The following is a 20,140-nucleotide window of genomic DNA, read 5'->3' on the forward strand; positions in this document are numbered from 1 at the left end:
CAAACAAGGCAAAGATAGCAGACTACAGGCACATTTCCATTACAGATTTGCATAAAACTTTGACGATATTTTGTAAATGTCGATAAAAAAAGTATTGTGAAATGATGGCGTTTCCATTAACCAGTGTTATGCGACTAAAACGTAAGCTTTAATTCGCAATAATTCATGGCAATGGATTTTGGTGGTATTTTGGCTATATTTATTCGAAGGAGGAGTGAGCCGCTTCAGAAACGTTTCCATTGCAGTTTTGCAAATTATTCCTTTTTTGTATTGCCTGAAAAACCACCTCATGCAAGCACACAATTTTTGTGATATATGGACGTATTTGTGAAATTGATTTAGTAAATTTAAGATCAAAACGGAAATGTATATAATAATTACAATTATTTATATGAGCTGCCAGTAGTAACTGTAGCAGTATTAAATTGCCATCAACTAATCTGTTCGTCCAGGGAACATTTAGCATAATTTCATATGAACTCTAAGAAAGGATATTTCCGTGGCCACAGAAAATACTTTCATAGAGTATTAATGCATAAGAGCATGTAGCAAAATCGGAATCATAAAGGTACATTGATTTGTAAGGCAGAATCAGAAATTTCTTGTGCACTAGAGTTTTATTAACTAAACACTAACACAAACTAGTCTAACACACAAACAAACAAACATACAATCACTCATACAGGGGAAGGGGCAAATGAGATTTGATGGACGATAACATCAGGAAAACCAGAGAATGAAGCTAGGAAAAAAGTCAGTTAACCACCTGTGTAAATCCATCAGCGCCGTTTCCCTTATGAAACAAAAATATATTGCAGTATATTGGAAAATATCATGTAATATATTAGGCATATATTCTTATATATATTTATTTTTTCCAATATATTGCAATATATTGAAAGCGGCAATCATTTGTAGATTTTGCAATATATTATATAATATATGTATCATTAATATATTATTAAAAGTATTCAAATATATAATATATTAGAAAATAAAAAGGGAAAATAATATATTACAATGTATCACAATATATTTTAAGAAATATATTGGTAAATATATTTTCCTTTCGTAAGGGTTATAATGGGGTCTATAGCTTATAGTAAACCTCTGTTCAGTTTAGTTAAATGTACAATACTTGCATTTTTGCAATGCCTGGAACGAGCATCTGGATGCAAATTCTTGATGGTTTGGAGGTTAAGTAGTGTAGGAGTCGCGATCACGTTCTTCCGGTTTTGAAGAGTGATGAATTCCAAAAGACGTCCTGACTCGAAGGGTGATTGGGAGTTTTTTTTCCCAGTGGAAAGTTAAAAAGAGCTACGAGAGGCGTCAGCTGAGATCCTAAGATATTTGGTGATTGGAGAGTCAAGGCACGAGGCCTGGCACAGACTTAGAGGGTTGCAGAAGTGTTCTAGCTCACATAGTCTCAGCAGAACGAAAAGAAATCACAGGCGTGTCTGTGTGTGAGCCTTTTGAAAGTCTGAGATGGTTTACACCTCTCAGGATGGGCTTGTCCAATGAGAAAGGCTGAAATTCCAAGCGGGAGTTTGGAAATACTGGGGAGTTTTACGACTCTTAGAGTATGAGCATGGCAGTTTGAACTCGAGTGGGGGGGGTAATGCAAAAATTACTAAAGGTTCTTAGAACACTAATATGCTGCATAGGTATAAACAATAATATACACTCTTGTTTAGTTCATCAGAAGACAAATTCATAAATACTAAACATGGTAAGATTACACATAGGTAAGATTACATAAACGAGTGGTTCTATCATAAGCATGCATAAAACAGTCAAATACAACAAACAATATACAAGAACAGCAATAATATACACAATGACCTCAAGGATATGTGTGTTCATTCAAAGAGAGGTTTTTTATGAACTTATCAGAGAAGAGTCCCTTTTTATGGGCATTATGTGTCTGTTTTTGAGAGACTTGAGTTAAGAGTTGCTTTGCCACATTCCTGAGACCCATAAACTAGCATTATCATAGTGTGCCTTTGGTTGCTATGGAACCAGAGGCCTGTTCTGGCTTTTTTTTTTTTGAGGTGATAGTTGCATTTCGGGGTAAGGATCCATAGACCCTTTGGTTAGATGAGGGGGCCTTAGATATTATTTGTTAAATATAACAAATAGTTATGTGTCTGATTGGTCCAAATGCTACATAAACCCCTCGGTTTCAAATGTTGTTGTCCATCTAATAGAGAAAAGCGAGCGACATCAAAGGTGCAGAACAATCGGACATGCACCTGCTGCTCACAGCTGGGAGACAGTGGTGGCTCTCTGGTTGTTGGTGCCTCCAGGAGTGGTTGTGGTGCCATGGTGGATGCTGTCAGGTGGTGCGCTGTGGTGATTTAGGCTGTAGCAAGGTGTGGGTCCTCGAGCCTATGCAGCAGGTGTTAAGGCTGTGTCACCTGTCGTCCTGAAGTGAGTTGGTCCGGGTCAGATGGTTGTTGATGTTGTTACCCAGTAGACTATCTGTGGTACCTGCGTTTTGGAACAGCTGGGTTGGACTCTCATTGGTGAGAGTGCAGGAGGCTTCCGGGTGGGCGCAGTGAATTGTTTTGGAGATTTTGATGTGTGTAAAGAGTTTCAGACTGACCTAGTGATGATGGCTGGAGGGCAGAAGGTCGTTGTTAGCCCTCTGATTTGCTCTAATGTCACTAGAAATCAGATGATCCTAAGGATGTCCTTCCAAGTTCTCCTCAGTCGAGTTTGGTTCAAGGAGCTCTTTTGCTAGTGTCAGCAGCTCCTGTAACTCAGAGGTAGGAGTGTCCAGCTGTCCTTGTGTATCCTGCATGGACACATGGCTCTATCTGTCCATCAAATTCACACGACAACACACAGCTCCAGATATCTGACAAATTTTGATTTCAGGAAGTTGCTTTTTGTGTTTACTTAAAATTTTTTATAATAATGCAAATATTTGGATGAGACATTGGAAGTGATGGAGAACTATGAGAAAATCAGTAAGATCGGGGAAGGCTCTTATGGCATCGTGTTCAAGTGCAGGAATAAAGACACCAGACAGATCGTTGCCATCAAGTAGTTTGTGGAGTCTGAGGATGATCCCATCATTAAGAAAATAGTGCTCAGAGAAATCCACATGCTGAAGCAACTGAAACTTCCAAACCTGGTGAATCTGATCGAGGTGTTCAGAAGAAAGAGAAAACTGTACCTGGTGTTTGAGTACTGCGACCACACCGTCCTAAATGAGCTGGACAGATACACAAGAGGCGTTCCAGAGGACATGGTTAAAAGCATCATCTGGCAAACACTTCATGCTGTGAACTTCTGTCACAAACAAAATTGTATCCACAGAGATGTGAAGCCTGAAAATATTCTCATCACCAAACAACAGGTAATCAAACTTCTATGACTTTGGCTTTGCCAGGATCCTCTGGGCAGTAGGTTGTGTGTTTGCAGAGCTGCTCTCCTGTGCCCCTTTATGGCCGGACAAATCCGATGAAGACCAGCTGTATCTAATCAGGAAAGCTCTGTGTGAGTTGATTCCTCGAAACCAGCAGGTGTTCAGCACTAACCAGTTCTTCAGCAGAGTTTGTGTCACTGAACCACAGGAAATGGAGCCTCTTGAACTGAAGTACCCAAATATCTTGTACCAGGCACTGAGCCTCATGAAGGGTTATCTGCGGATGGACCCGGCTAAGAGGTTGTCCCGTGAGCAGTTACTGGAACTTCCATACTTTGACAGTCTAATAGAAGACAGCGAGAGTATGACACGTGAACTTTACCGCAAGCACGCAAAACCTGCCTCCTGGGTATGTTCCTCAGTTGGCCAGCAGTACTGTCTCACAGCCGTGAAAAACAGAAAATACTAAAACAACCTGCTCAAATTGACCTATCATCTACCCAACATATGACGGACGTCGACTCATCAGGAACCCAAGAGCCTACCAATCACCTCCCAGCTGGTGTGTGTGTGTTATAGACAAAGGGCTCTGCTCTGCCTGTAGAACGATGATGTCACACTGCCAAAGCAAAGACTCACAGAGGCATTTGTGTAATATGTAAAATGACAACAGCAATAATAATAGCATTAAAACCAAATGCTGTACTGTGCTTGATAGTTTGATTAGAAACTGACTTCGGTGCTATAGAAGAGTTTGCTCTGTGGGACAGGTTTCTTTTTAACCTCTATTAGATCCAGATGTTTTACTTAATTATAAACCCTAATGATGTTTGAAGTGTGTATATGTGACTAAAATCAATTCTATAGACATAACCAGACCCAGAAAAAAAATCTACAAAAATTATTTCAGATTTTCTGTAGATAAAAGACTGGAATTTTGCAGTATGGATTTTGCTGAAAGCATGATTAAATTAGCCAAAATATTTAATAAGTGTTTGGGGATGTGTAGAACTTGTTTGAAATGCTCTTTCTGTGTGGGCCTGGAAATAACCCTGTATTTTTTAAACAGTTATCACCCATACCCCACCCCCCACCCCCCAACATGATTGTAAAGTGCTTTGGGTGTACAGCAATACACAATAAAGCACTATATAAATAGGGGATTTGAACTGCTGGTTGTGTGACGTGCACCAGGGTGCCTTTTATTTGAGTCCATGCACAGTCTGTAGGACTGTTTCAGTTCTCTCTGAACCATGTCAAGCTCTGGCTGCATGCAGATGGCCTTCTAAGGCCTCAGCTCTGGTGTCTCTCTCATTACGTTCCACATGCGCGGTTTTTAACAGTGACTTTGTGTGAAATAGTTCTCTTTCCAAGTCCTGTCTGATGGATTTTTCCAGCTGCGCTTGGTGTCCAACAGCTGTTAATAAAGCCTCCTGAAGACTGGTGATTTCCTTCTGTTGCACCATTCTGTAAGGTTCCTTGCATCTGTTCTGTGCTTTCTCTCATTAAGCAGATGTCGGTTCCCTGTAGAACTCTGTGACTTGCAAGTTTAGTTCATTTACCACCTGTCTAAGGCCCTTGAGAGGTGGGCCATGGAGATGATGGTGCTGGTCAGCTCCTGGTTGTTCAGACTGCCACATTCTTGGGAGCCATAAACTAGCATTGTCAGACAGTGTGCCTGTGGTTGCTATGGAACCAGAGGCCTGTACTGCCTTTTTTTGAGGTGATAGTTGCATTTCGGGGGAAGGATCCATAGACCCTTTGGTTAGATGAGGGGGTGTTAGATATTATTTGTTAAATAAAACAAATAGTTGTGTGTCTGATTGGTCCAAATGCTACAGATGCATTTCCATTAAGCGTATTTTCAATTCGCAATTTCAATTTACATTACATTACATTTACATTTATTCATTTAGTATACGCTTTTATCCAAAAAGCGACTTACAGATGAGGACAGTGGAAGCAAGCAAAAACAACAAAAAGAGCAATGATATAAGTGCTATAACAAGTCTCAGTTAGGTTAACACAGTACACGTAGCATGGGATTTTAAATAATATATTAAATAAAAAGAAAACAGATAGAATTAAAAAAAAACAATAGAGCAAGCTAGTGTTAGAGGTCTTTACACATACACACACACACACACATACAATTGCATAATAAATGAAAAGAAAATAGAATACAAAAAGATTAGAAAGGTATATAGATTTTATTTTAAGAATAGAATTAGAATAGTGAGTGTTAAAGTTAGAGGGTCAAATAAAGATGGAAGAGATGGGTTTTAAGCCGATTCTTGAAGATGGCTAAGGACTCAGCTGCTCAGATTGAGTTGGGGAGGTCATTCCACCAGGAGGGAACATTTAATTTAAAAGTCCGTAAAAGTGACTTTGTGCTTCTTTGGGATGGCACAATCAAGCGACATTCACTTGCAGAACGCAAGCTTTTAGAGGGCACATAAGTCTGAAGTAACAAATTTAGGTAAATGGGTGCAGAGCCAGTGGTAGTTTTGTAGGCAAACATTAATGCCTTGAATTTTATGCGAGCAGCTATTGGAAGCCAGTGCTAATTGATAAACAGAGGTGTGACGTGTATTCTTTTTGGCTCATTAAAAATGAATCTTGCTGCCGCGTTCTGAATTAATTGTAATGGTTTGATGGAATTGGCTGGAAGACATGCCAAGAGGGCATTGCAATAGTCCAGCCTGGACAGAACAAGAGCTTGAACAAGGAGTTGTGCAGCATGTTCCGAAAGAAAGGGCTTGATCTTCTTGATGTTGAATAAAGCAAATCTGCAGGATCGGACAGTTTTAGCAATGTGATCTGAGAAGGTCAGCTGATCATCAATCATAACTCCAAGGCTTCTAGCTGTTTTTGAAGGAGTTATGGTTGATGTGCCTAACTTGATGGTGAAATTGTGATGAAACGATGGGTTTGCTGGAATCACAAGCAGTTCTGTCTTGGCAAGGTTGAGTTGAAGATGATGGTCCATCATCCAGGAAGAAATGTCTGTTAGACAAGCTGAGATGCGAATAGCTACCATAGGATCAATAAGAGGTAGAGTTGAGTGTCATCAGCATAGCAGATTTTGCTATGGATTTGCAGAATTTGCGCAATTTGAAAGCTAATGGAAAATGCGCCTTATGTGAGAGACAATTTGAGAGAATTACTGATTTGGTAAACTTACACGTCTTTAAATTAAAAACAATTACCCAATATTTTAGTTTGATGTGCATAAGACATTATTTGAGTGGAGTGCTGTAAGCTTGGCAACATGCTAACATCAGACTGCTTTGAATCTGATGTTAGTATATGTATGTACATAAACAGAGTTTGGCATCAACAGACCCAGTCTGTTCAATTCTATGACAGCTGAGCTAAAAAAAGGCATCTGAAAGCTGCGTTTGGTGTTAAGTTTGTGTGTACATACTGTATTTGTTTTTGAACAGCTGATTTAATTTTTAGCAAGAAATTATTATTGTATAAAGTAAACATTTGCTGAATTATCACAAACAATCTCTCTATTTTTGTTGTAGATCATTACACACACTTAAAACGGTGATTGAACTGATTTCCCTTAAAAGGACTTTGTTTCAAATCTCAGGTGACCTCAGTTGACGGTTTATTACTGTACGTACTTTAGCCATGAAGGTTGTATACAGTACATTACGTGACTTATGTTGATTAAACCACAAATTTCTGTAAAAGGTCTTAGGAAAATGAGTTTAAGCCATGGTAAAGTTCACAGCTCTTAAAGCCATGGGAAATAAAAGGAGACTTTAGCAACGTATTTGTTTTTAACTTTTTACTTTCTTTCTTTCTTTGAAATGAAAGGAAGACCACAATACCTGATAGTTCCTCAGCTCAGCGATTTTCTCATGTTGCACAGAAGAGTCGTTCCAGATGAGATTGGCTGTCTCATCATCATCTCTGGCTTTATGAAAGATCATCTCCTCAATGACAATACGAACTGCAAATGAATCAAATTAGTTTCCTTTAATATACATTGACAATACTGGATAATATATCTGTTTCCATGACTGAATGAACACAAGTACCTGACTTCATCAGTAGAATTTAACAACAGAAATCCTCATTCTTTTCTTGAAATAAAAACTCATACGTTAACAATAATTATGCTTGACTTATGCTTTTGCTTCAACCCAAATGCTTTAAGAAAATTATGTCTGCATTACATTGTCTTTCCAAGAAACATTACAGAGTTGTGGCAACTGGTAATGTTATGATCATGATTTTTCATAAACATCAGCATTACTGGATAAAACTAAATCAGTGTGGCTTAAACAGGAATCCAGTTAACCCAAAGCTTAAAAACGTCCCATGCCTGTTAAATAACTATATGATTGTTAATTAAGAGAATTACTCTAAAGCATTACACTTACACTAAATTAAAATATGGGAGGGTTTCAAAATCTTGTTTCAAAAAAAGTTTTGTTTCTTCCTTTCATCTGTATGTGTTCTGTATGAATCATCAATTTTTACATAAATAATAGAATGTTTTCCTACCAATCTCATATTTTGTTCCAGCAACGTTGGCTGTGATGAAACCCTTCTTCTTCTTCTTCGTGTGGACCTTCCTTTTTACTCCATTCTGATTGGACAGTGTTGGTTGCATGTTCATGGGGGACGTTCCTTGATCGTCTATGGAATATTTAGAAATATTTTATAACTATGGTTGTAAAATTCTGTCGATTTTCAAGACTAGAAAATTCCATGGGAATTAACAGGCATATATATGAGAATTAATGGGAATAAACTGGAAATTTGAAAAATTGCAGGAACTGGACACTAAAATGTAGTTGAGAAAAAATCTTGTAGCATAATATTGGTTAAAACAACCAGATGCACACAGCACACTGCTTACTGCAGGGCTATTGAGGCCACTCCCCCTACATGCACTGTGCTTTCCCCCATAACATGAACAGAACATTTCTTAAATCAAAAATTACACACAAAACATCAAAATGTCCATCTTGGTAACGTTCATGTAAATTACATGAATATTACAAAAGATTATGTTTAAAACTTAATTGTGCTGCGTGTAATATACTTGGCAACTAAATTATGCTATACTATAGGCATATTTAAAATCGCCATTGTAAAATCAAATACACTGACTGAACAAACATTTATGTGAGATAATAATAAAACAGAGGTCTAAACATGACCATCCCCCACACACAATCCACTCTAGTCACCTAAGAGGGGGATTTCCCTCCATTTTCTCTGAACCCACACCTGCTGCATTAAAGCTCAAAGACTACATATACACGTGCATCTCAATAAATTAGAATGTCATGGAAAAGTTCATTTATTTCAGTAATTCAACTCAAACTGTGAAATTTTGTATTAAATAAATCCAATGTACACAGTCTAAAGTAGTTTAAGTCTTTGGTTCTTTTAATTGTGATGATTTTGGCTCACATTTAACAAAAACCCACCAGTTCTCAACAAATTAGAATATGGTGATATATCAGCTATTCAACTGAAAACACCTGCAAAGGTTTCCTGAGCCTTCAAAATGGTCTCTCAGTTTGGTCAGAGACAATTTATAAGACATGCCACTTCCACAATCCTCAATACAACTATATAAGGAAAACCCGTAACGGCAAAGATGGCGGTTGTATGCACATGTCCCTCCCCTCCTGCTGGAAAGCCAATCATCTGCTTTTATGAGTCAAGCCGGGAAACATTTAAGCCTATCGTCTGGTTCCACTGATGTATGCACACAGTTCAGGAACCCTTGCACATGCGTAGTAAAAGTAAAACCTGTGGGGAAAATGGCGTTTTAAACCTTATTTTGGGGCAAAGTCATCAAACATTTTCACCGATTTTTATCATATTTTACTGCTGTTTCTATACATGCAGTTTTTATGTCCCGGTGACCATTGAAAGTGCAGTTCTGACTCTATGCCCATTCATTTATATAGGAGCCTGGTCTTGTTAGTCTCAAATAGCTGCCCGGAGGCGTTGCCAAGATGGCGGCCGCGTGGCACGACTTGCCTAAAAGGACTTTGGTTTGGTTCACTAGGCTACACAATCATGGGGAAGACTGCTGATCTGACAGTTGTCCAGAAGACAATCATTGAAACCCTTCACAGGAAGGGTAAGCCACAAACTTTCATTGCCAAAGAAGCTGGCTGTTCACAGAGTGCTGTATCCAAGCATGTTAACAGAAAGTTGAGTGGAATGAAAAAGTGTGGAAGCACAACCAACTGAGAGAACCGCAGCCTTATGAGGATTGTCAAGCAAAATCGATTCAAGAATTTGAGTGAACTTCACAAGGAATGGACTGAGGCTGGGGTCAAGGCATCAAGAGCCACCACACACAGACATGTGAAGTAATTTGCTGAACCGCAGACAAAGTCAGAGACGTTCTACCTGAGCTAAGGAGAGGAAGAACTGGACAGTTGCCCAGTGGTCCAAAGTCCTCTTTTCAAATGAGAGCAAGTTTTGTATTTCATTTGGAAAGCAAGGTCCTAGAGTCTGGAGGAAGGGTGGAGAAGCTCATAGCCCAAGTTGCTTGAAATCCAGTGTTAAGTTTTCACAGTCTGTGATGATTTGGGGTGCAATGTCATCTGCTGGTGTTGGTCCATTGTGTTTTTTGAAAACCAAAGTCACTGCACACGTTTACCAATAAATTTTGGAGCACTTCATGCTTCCTTCTTCTGACCAACTTTTTGAAGATGCTGATTTAATTTTCCAGCAGGATTTGGCACCTGCCCACACTGCCAAAAGCACCAAAAGTTGGTTGAATGACCATGGTGTCGGTGTGCTTGACTGGCCAGCAAACTCACCAGACCTGAACCACACAGAGAATCTATAGGGTATTGTCAAGAGGAAAATTAGAAACAAAGAGACCAAAAAAACACCTCAGCAGTGCCACAAACTGATCACCTCCATGCCATGCCGAATTGAGGCAGTTATTAAAGCAAAAGGAGCCCCTACCAAGTATTGAGTACATTTAGAGTAAATTAACATACTATTTTTTTTTTATTGATCTTATTTTGTAATCTAATTTTGTTGAGATAGTGAATTGGTGGTTTTTTGTTAAATGTGAGCCAAAATCATCACAATTAAAAGAACCAAAGACTTAAACTACTTCTACATTTACTACAGTCTGTGCGCATTGAATTTATTTAACCCTTATGCATTGTTGGGGACGTTTTTGTCCACTAGATGGTAAAGTTGAGTCTTATTTTGGCCACAACTTTCTCTGTGTTTGTGCTAATGGAATGATTTTTGGTGACAAATCTTATTTTGACCCATATTTTGGGAAAATTCTTTGAAATTTGTCAAAAACTCAATGATACACTGTGGGCAAATTCACTACCCTTTCGTTATGTTCGTGGACGAAAACATCCACTAAATTAAACTGCTGTAAAAATGTATCAGATAAATATTTTTTTCAAATTTTTTTGCATAAATCTATTAATCAACCTCAGTCCTGATCAAAACTACCAAATGTTTAAAAAAAAATCCAAGATTTTAACTCTTTAATTACCAAGTTCATAAATGATGTCACTGATTTGGGAAAAAAAACACACAAAATTACATATTTTCAAAATAATTTTTTTTTTACCTTTTATCACAGTCTTGGGCATGTCAAAGATTAGTAACAAGATTGGCTTTGATGCATTGTTAGTTTTTGTGCCGCATTAAATTTTTATTTTTTCTCCCTCATTTGTTGTTGGTGGCTGTTTTTGCCCCATTGACTTCCATTATAAGGACATTTTTTGATTGCAAAGCCATGACACCATAAAATCATGCATTCTTGATTGTTTGTGGTTTTCCCTTTTAGGAAGAGGTAAAATTTGTTATTTTTACAGACACACACAATATAATATGCTGTTATACTCCATATAGCTTCATATACAAGCCAGAAACTAAGCCTTTTTTTGCACAGGCCTATCTAAAGGGTTAATGGTCCCACCTAGTGATCAACTGTAAAAAACAAAAAACAAATGTTACCTCTTCCCAACAGGGAAAACCACCAACAATCAAGAATATCACACACACACAAACACTACAATTTGCTGTTATACTCCATATAACTCAATATACAAGCCAGAAACTAAGCCTTTTTTTGCACAGGCCTATCTAAGGGTTAATGGTCCCACCTAGTGATCCTAAGTGTCCTTTGCGAGCCACCTGAGCCTCTTTTTGGTGTAGGCCAGGACTTGCAAGAAGACCATTCATCGTTGAATCTTTTTCTCGTTTCACTTGGAACAGGGATGCAAATACACATATGAACATCTGTTTAGGTGCATATGAAAAATTGGAGGTGATTGTAACCCTCTTGGAAATGCCAGAAATCTGGGGAAACACGGGCTTTGAGGCTATACTGTGGACATTACACATCTGAAATCCACTTACATCTTATATATGGAACCCAGCATTCTACCAGTTGTCAAGGATTCATTGAGTGAAGGCCTGGTGCTGGACGTTCTGCCACATCTGGCTGCCGAAGGGATAGATAAGCTTGACAGGGTCTACAATAGTTTTAACAATCTGACACTAACTGGGCCACTCAGTGCCACTGTCTGTTTGAGGTGAGAACAATTTGGGGGTCACCCAGCCCACAGTTCTACAAATATCTGTCAGCGAGACACCACGAGCCAGTGCCAAAGAGGATGCAACACTAGAGTGAGATCGCAACCTGAGTGGGCAGGACACACCCTGTGCCTGAAAAGCCAGGGTGATGGCATCCACAATCCAGTGGACCATCTTTTGCTTAGAGACGGCCTTCCCCTTTTGGCGGCCTCTGTAACAGACAAAGAGCTGGTCTGAGATCCTAAAGCTTTGTGTCCAGTCTACATAGCATCTCAAGACTAGGATGGGACAGAGCAAAGCTAGGGCTGGGTCTACCACCTACAGTGGCAGCGCTTGCATTTTCGATACCTGATCCCTGAAGGGAGTAGTGGGAACCTTGGGCACATAGCCAGGTCGGGGCCTCAGGATTACCTGGGAGTCATCCGGTCCAAACTCTAGGCATAGATCGTCGACCAAAAATGCGTGCAGTTCCCCTACCCTCTTGATGGAGGCCAGTGCAAGTAGAAGCAGAATTTTCAATGAAAGAAACATTAGCTTGACTGAGTGTAAAGGCTCAAATGGGCCCTGCTGTAACATTTTAAGCACTACTCAGACAGTTTAAGACAGGTCCCAAGAATGTATGGAGGGGGGCCGGGGAGGTTTTAACCTTGTGGCCCCCTAAGGAACCTGAAGACCATGTCATGATTATCTACCGACTTCCCTTCCACGGGGTCATGGTTAGCAGCAATCGCAGCGACACTTTAAGGGTGGAGGGAGACAGCCTTCCCTGCAAAAAGGAAAGCACGACCCTGATAGGCCATATCCGGGGTCTTCTCGATGACCTCGGCCCCGCGGCCAACTGTGTGCAAGTGCATCCATGCCGAGTGTTCCCTCAGTCAGGGAGTAGAAAAACTGTCAGTGAGATGTTTCTGGAGAGGCATACAGGTACCTGAGTGGCTCCGAAATGCCTCCAAATCAGCTGGACCGTCAGGGGATGAAGTTGCCACTCTCCTGGGGGCGTAGCTTGATACAGCTCGTCGGCCTTATGGTTGAGCAGGCCCGGAATGTGAATGGCATGAAGTGATCTCAGAACCTCCCAACTCCAAAGGAGGAGGTGGCAGGCGAGTTGTGACATGCGACGAGAGCGCAGATCACATTGTCGATTGACGTACACAATGGTCACTGTGTTGTCCATTCGGACCAGCACGTACTTGCCTCGCAAGCACCCTATGAGTCAGGTTACCTTTATTTATATAGCATTTTTAACAATACAGATTGTGACAAAGCAACTGAACAGCATTAAATAGAACAATAGTGTGCCAATAATGCAAAAACACAGTTCATCATTGAATTCAGTTATGTTATCATCCAGCTCAGTTCAGTTTAAATAGTATTTGTGCAATGAAGTCGACAAAATCACTGGAAATTAAGTGTCCCCAACTAAGCAAGCCAGAGGTGAAAACGGCAAGGAACCAAAACTCCATCTGTGACAGAATGGAGAAAAAAACCTTGGGAGAAACCAGGCTTGAGCTTTTAGACAGTTCAATGCAATGTGCACTGCTAACAACTCTAGGCAATTGATATGCCAGTGCAGATAGGGGCCTGCTCATACAGCCAACACTGCATGCCCATTGTATTTGTTCCCCCAGCTGGTGGTGGAGGGATCCGTGTAAACCACACCATGCCTGGAGACCTACACGTTCCTCAGGGCAGGACCTTGTACTGGTATGCCCGTCCTTTGAATGCAAATGGCTGAAATGGACTGTGGCATGGTTGGATCGACACATGAAAGAACGCATCCTTTAGGTCGATTGCTGCAAACCAGTCTCGGGGAAGGACGCACCCAAAGATGCGTTTCTGCATTAACATATTGATTGGTAACCGACGAAGGGCCTGGTTCAAACACACAGGTCAAAGATTGGTCGTGACCCACTGCCTTTCTTGCGTACAATGAAGTAAGGGCTGTAAAACCCTACAAATCATCCAGCCTCGAAGGCTAGGGATGCAGTGGAGGTTTCCATTGGAGTCCTATCTTCTTGGTGGCCCGGGAAAACATAGCTGTTATCTCCGGATCTGACTCAGGCATTGCCACCATCCCAGAGGACGGCAGCGCAGCCGAATCTTTCTCAGAGAGCTCTCTATCCGATGCAATAATCGACATCCTGTCGTCGGGAGGAGTCCAGCAGTATACCACTGGTATGCTCTTTGAAGAAGGCCCAGCCCATTCCATTGGCCTCTCAACTGGAATGGTGGGCCCCCGAAGGTTGGTTCCCTTAGGAGTTTGCCACCACTGTAATCCTCAAACCACCCATGCTAAAACTGGCAGCCAAGATTATGGCAGAGGCAACGGAGGTCCACCCCCCTGGAAGAAACAGAGCCTGGCTCGTAGCTTCGACAGGGTCATCTTCTCACAATGGGAACATGAATCATCCGCAAACACCAACTCAGCGTGTTTAATGCCCAGACACGTGAGGCAGCTATCGTGACCATCACCCGGCGCCAGGTAACAACCGCATCCAGAAACGCATGGGTGAAAAGGCATCTTTAAAAAGACTATCCTTCGTCTTTAAAAAGAAAAACCTGTGTAAGCTCTTTTAAAGAAATTGCTCTTTTGGGGAAATGCTCTTTTAGTGCTGAGGCACACAGGGGAAAGCCGCTTGCAGCACAACAGCAACCTGAAGTGCGCAACCCACTCGACACAGGAATGACCACTGCTGAAGCGCCATGCTGCCAACAACATAATCTACTAAGAGCACGTTGAACTTGAGCTCACTGAAGAGACTTGGATGGAGCAGAACAATATTGTCGCTCAGCTCCAAAGTGAAAAGCTGGTATGCATTGCACCTGCTGCCTTTTTATTCTCAAGCTATGATCAGCTGCAGCTGGATGCAGTAATTGCATGTGAATGTACATTGGCTCATTTCGTTTACACTCGAGGTAGATTGGTCTCTCAAAGTGATATTCCAACTCGTCTGTCACAGTCACCAACGTGACGTAGAGAGTAACCAACTTAAAGGGAACAGTAATATTGTGCAGTAATACCGGTATTACAATTTAAAATAGTGGTTTTCTGGTTTAATATAATTTAAAACCATGTATATTTGTGATGCAAAGCTGAATTTTACATCATTACTCAGTCTACAATCTTTAGTGTAACGTGATTCTTCAGAAACCATTCTAAAATTATTATTTACTATCCATTTTGGAAACAGTTGTGCTGCGTAATATATATATATATATATATATATATATATATATATATATATATGTGTATATATATATATATATATATATATATATATATATATATATATATATATATATATATATATATATTAGGGCTGGGCAAGTTGGAAGTTTCCGATAGCATGTGAAGACAGCAGAGAAACGCTCTTGCTCAACACAGTGGAGTGAATTGTTTTGTTAACTTTCTGGTTTATTATTTTGAGTCATATGGGAGGTGGTAACAAACGAACCTCTCACTATATATTGCTTTACAGGTCTATCATTTTTGCCGCTCAGAAATAATCACGCAATCATGCAGCACTTATCAGAAAATCTGTGCTCCGGCGTGGTTAGCGCTCACAATCACTGATCTATATATAACTAAACCGCACTCTGGTCCACCTCTTCCAACCAAGCCAGGGACTGCTACACTAAACTATTACACTAGTCAAGTAAACCAGGCTTTGGGGATCAAAGGTGCTCTGGCACGGTTAAGATTGCCTATTGTGAGCACACCCTAATTATTCTCCTGCATCCCGGACACACGAGTCTCTACCCGCCCATCAAGTGTTGTTCCGCGCACTATGTTGAGATGGGTCCCACAATTGTGCAGGTCTCTAATAGGAAGGTCTCTGTTATAATGTTATGATCGAGGTTCTGGACTCTGAGCATAACTTGTTTTTCTATAACAAACTATAAAATATTTTCTATAAACACTTTAATGGCCTGGCAGTGACAAATAGCTTGTTTTATATTTAAGTTAATTACATTAATGTTTTAAGCTCCTCCTTGAACCGCAACCTTATTGTGGTGGAGGGGTTTGAGTACCCGAAAGATCCTAAGAGCTATGTTGCAGGGGCCCCGACGACCTGATCTCTGTACACAGAAACTGACCTTAGGGATGTGAAATGTCACCTCACTGGCGGGGAAGGAGCCTGAGCTTGTGCGAGAGGTTGAGAGGTACCGACTGGAGATAGTCGGGCTCACCTCTACGCACAGTATAGGTTCTGGAACCATCCCCCTTGAGAGAGGCTGGACTCTCTACTACTCTGGAGTTGCCCGCGGCGAGAGGCGGCGGGCTGGTGTGGGGTTGCCCATAGCTCCCCAGCTCAGTCGCGATGTGTTGGAGTTTACCCCGGTGAACGAAAGGGTCGCTTCCCTGCACTTTCAGGTCGGGAATAGGTCTCTCACTGTCGTTTGTGCTTACGGGACAAATGGAAGTGTAGAGTACCCAGACTTCCTGGGGTCTCTGGGAGGGGTGCTGGAAAAAGATCAGACAGGGGACTCCATCATTCTACTGGGGGACTACAACGCTCACGTGGGCAGCGACAGTGACCCCTGGAGATAAGGGGGCATGATTGGGAGGAATGCCCCCCCTGATCTGAACCCGAGTGGTGTTCTGTTATTGGACTTCTGTGCAAGTCACAGTTTGTACATAAGGAACACCATGTTCAAGCATAAGGGTGTCCATCAGTGCACGTGGCACCAGGACACCCTAGGCCGGAGACCAATGATTGACTTGGTGGTCATTTCGTCTGACCTCCGGCAGTATGTCTTGGACAGTCACGTAAAGAGAGGGGCCCTGTCAGAGAGATTTTCAATTCCCTTCCTTTGGCAGAGTTTCGACCAGATTCCGACAGAGGCTGGAGACAATGAGTCAGAGTGGACCATGTTCTCCGCCTCCATTGTCAATGCGGCCACTCAGAGCTGTGGCCGTAGGGTCTCTGGTGCCTGTCGAGGTGGCAATCCCCGAACCCGGTGGTGGACAACGGAAGTAAGGGATGCTGTCAAACTGAAGAAGGAGTCCTACCAGGCCTGGCTGGCTTGCAGGACTCCTGAGGCAGCTGTGGGTACTGGCAGGCCAAGCGAGCTGCAGCTCAGATGGTTGTGGAGGCAAAAACTTGGGTCTGGGAAGAGTTTGGTGAGGCCATGGAGAAAGACTATCGGTCGGCCTCGAAGAGAACTGTACAGCCTCTCAGGAAGGGGAAGCAGTGCCCTGCAAACACTGTTTACAGTGGAGGTGGGCAACTGTTGACCTCAACTAGGGATATCGTCGGACGGTGGAAGGAATACTTTGAGAATCTCCTCAATCCCACCGACATGCCTTCTGTTGAGGAAGCAGAGGCTGAGGGCTCAGAGGTGGACTTGTCCATCACCCAAGCTGAAGTCACCAAGGTAGTTAAGAAGCTTCTTGGTGGCAAGGCACCATGGGTGGATGAGATCCACCCTGAGTACCTCAAGTCCCTGAATGTTGTGGAGCTGTCTTGGCTGACACGTCTCTGCAGCATCGCGGTTGGGGACAGTGCCTCTGGAATGGCAGACTGGGGTGGTGGTCCCTCTTTTCAAGAAAGGGGACCGGAGGGTGTGTTCCAACTACAGGGGGATCACACTCCTCAGCTTTCCTGGGAAAGTCTATGCCAGGGTACTGGAGAGGAGAATTCGGCTGATAGTCGAACCTTGGATTCAGGAGGAACAATGCGGTTTTCATGCCGGTCGTGGGAAACACTGGACCAGCCAGTCCACATGTGTTTTGTGGATTTGGAGAAGGCATTTGACTGTGTCCCTCATGGCCTCCTGTGGGGGGTTGCCCGGGAGTAAGGGGTACGGGGCCCTCTGTTGAGGATGGTCCGGTCCCTGTATGACCGGAGCAGGAGCTTGGTTCGCATTGCCGGCAGTCAGTCAAACTTGTTCCCGGTGCATGTTGGACTCCAGCAGGGCTGCCCTTTATCACCAGTCCTGTTCATAACTTTTATGGACAGGATTTCTAGGCACAGCCAGGGGCCGAAGGGTGTCCAGTTTGGGGACCACATGATTTCGTCTCAGCTTTTTGCAGATAATGTTGTCATGTTGGCTTCATCTGGCCAGGACCTTCAGCATGCACTGGGACGGTTTGCAGCCGAGTGTGAGTGTGGGATGAGAATCAGCACCTCCAAGTCCGAGGCCATGGTTCTCAGCTGGAAAAGGGTGGCATGTCCACTTCAGGTTGGTGGAGAGCTCCTGCCTCAAGTGGAGGAGTTCAAGTATCTTGGGGTCTTGTTCACGAGTGAGGAAAGGATGGAGCGGGAGATTGACAGGCAGATAGGTACAGCTTCTGCAGTAATGCAATGTACCTGTCTGTCGTGGTAAAGAAGGAGCTGAGCTGCAAGGAGAAGCTCTCGATTTACTGGTCAATCTACATTCCTACTCTCACCTATGGTCATGTGGGTCATGAGCGAAAGGACAAGATCCCGGATACAGGAGGCCGAAATGAGCTTTCTCCGCAGGGTGGATGGGCGCTCCCTTAGAGATAGGGTAAGGAGATCTGCCATTCCGGAGGAGCTCAAAGTAGAGCCGCTGCTCCTCCACATCGAGACGAGCCAGCTGAGGGGGCTCAGGCATCTGTTCTGGATGCCTCATGTCCCACCGGGAGGAGGCCCCGGGGAAGACCAAGGACACACTGGAGAGACTATGTCTCTCGGCTGGCCTGGGAATGCCTCGGTATCCCCCCGGAAGAGCTGGAGGAAGTGTCTAGGGAGAGGGAAGTCTGGGCCTCCCTGCTTAGACTGCTGCCCCCGCGACCCGGCCCCAAAATAAGCGGCAGAAGATCGATGGATGTTATAAGTTGAGATTTAGGACACAATAAATATTTTAACTGCTAACATGTAAAAAGCTGCTAACATGTAAAAAGCACCTTATTTGTTTAAAGTAATGCAAACCAAATGTTATTACACTTTTGTTCATACAGCAGTAGGCCTGCTTTTAAATGAAAAAAAGTGCACAATACACTACTTTTGAATGCATGGTTAGTTTTGTGCATAACAATGTGATTAATTGCGATTAATCGTGGACAATAATGCGATTAATCGCGAATGAAACTTTTTTTTTTTTTTAAATATTCAAAAAGGATGTGTTAAATTAATAATAAGTAATAGTAAAGATGACATATATCGTTAGAAAAGATAATAGTAAAGACGCCTTATATTGTTAGAAAAGATTTCTATTTTGAATAAACACTTCATAAGTTTATATTTATCAATAAATCCTGAAAAAAGCATCACAGATTCCACCCCAAAAATCCTAAAATTTCTTTTTTTTTTTAATTACATGAGTTTGCATGCATGTTAATTAATGGGATCCGGTGGCGCATGCTCTGCTGTGACAACACAGTCTGTACCCTTCATTCCGCGTTGAGTCACTTGTCTATGTTTAAGTTTTTGTTTGTTTTATCCTTTTGTTTAAGTTCTTTTATGTTTTGTACTGCGTGAGTCCAGAACATGGATAACATGATCTATGTCAGAAAAATGCTAGGGATCATTGTGATCTTTCTATTGATCACTTGCGATCTCAGAGGTGCAGCGTTTCACCTGGATACGCAAAGCAGCAACAAAATCACTTACTCCCGTCAAGATCTCCTCTTTCTCCGAGGCTCTGCCACTCACGGCTTAACACCATTGGATGTAATTCCAGCTGACATCCTATCCAAGCCGAGGAAACGAGGAAGGCGAGGAGGGGCACGCGCCAGGCTTCGGAGGCGTCCTTTTAAACCCCCCCTTCCCTCAGTGGTGATGGCTAATGTACAATCTCTCCGGAACAAGATGGACATCTTACACGCTAGATGCCAAGGGGAAAAATCTTTTCGGGAGGCTTGCATCATCGCGCTGTCCGAGACGTGGCTGAAGGACTCCATTCCCGATGAAGAAGTTAGGTTGGATAACTTCACCATCATCTGGGCGGACCGAACGAGTGATTTCGGTAACGAAAGGGGTGGAAATGTCTGTGTTTATGTTAATAACCAGTGGTGCAATAACATCAAGACCCATGATAGGGTCTGCACACCTGACATTGAAATGCTGACTGTTTCTCTTCGTCCATACTATCTCCCTTGGGAATTTTCCACGCTAGTTATCAGCTGTGTTTATATTCCTCCTGGTGCTAATACCAATGCGGCAGCTGAGCTAGCAGCCCAGAATGTTCTTGTTATGCTGAATAAATACCCTGAGGCTCCGGTGTTTA

General features: G+C 42.3%; 1 protein-coding gene and 1 pseudogene across 3 annotated transcripts in view; one reads left to right on the plus strand and one right to left on the minus strand.

Moving 5' to 3' along the window:
• LOC132126357 (tubulin polyglutamylase TTLL7-like) overlaps nt 1-20,140 on the minus strand; it is a 126,816-nt gene that overhangs the window by 82,906 nt on the left and 23,770 nt on the right. For 2 of the 3 annotated variants that reach the window (XM_059537567.1, XM_059537565.1), the window contains exons 3-4: nt 7,898-8,032; nt 7,219-7,340 (exon numbers count right to left, since the gene is read on the minus strand). In XM_059537567.1, coding sequence (XP_059393550.1) covers nt 7,219-7,340; nt 7,898-8,032 — 257 coding nt within the window. Of the gene's footprint in view, nt 1-3,181; nt 3,295-7,218; nt 7,341-7,897; nt 8,033-20,140 lie in introns of those variants that run through there. The other variant, XM_059537568.1, reaches the window with a different exon arrangement.
• Nucleotides 2,914-4,332, plus strand: LOC132126358 (cyclin-dependent kinase-like 1; annotated as a pseudogene).

This window comes from Carassius carassius, chromosome 44 (genome assembly GCF_963082965.1).
Source record: "Carassius carassius chromosome 44, fCarCar2.1, whole genome shotgun sequence".
NCBI classification, from domain to species: Eukaryota; Metazoa; Chordata; class Actinopteri; order Cypriniformes; family Cyprinidae; genus Carassius; species Carassius carassius.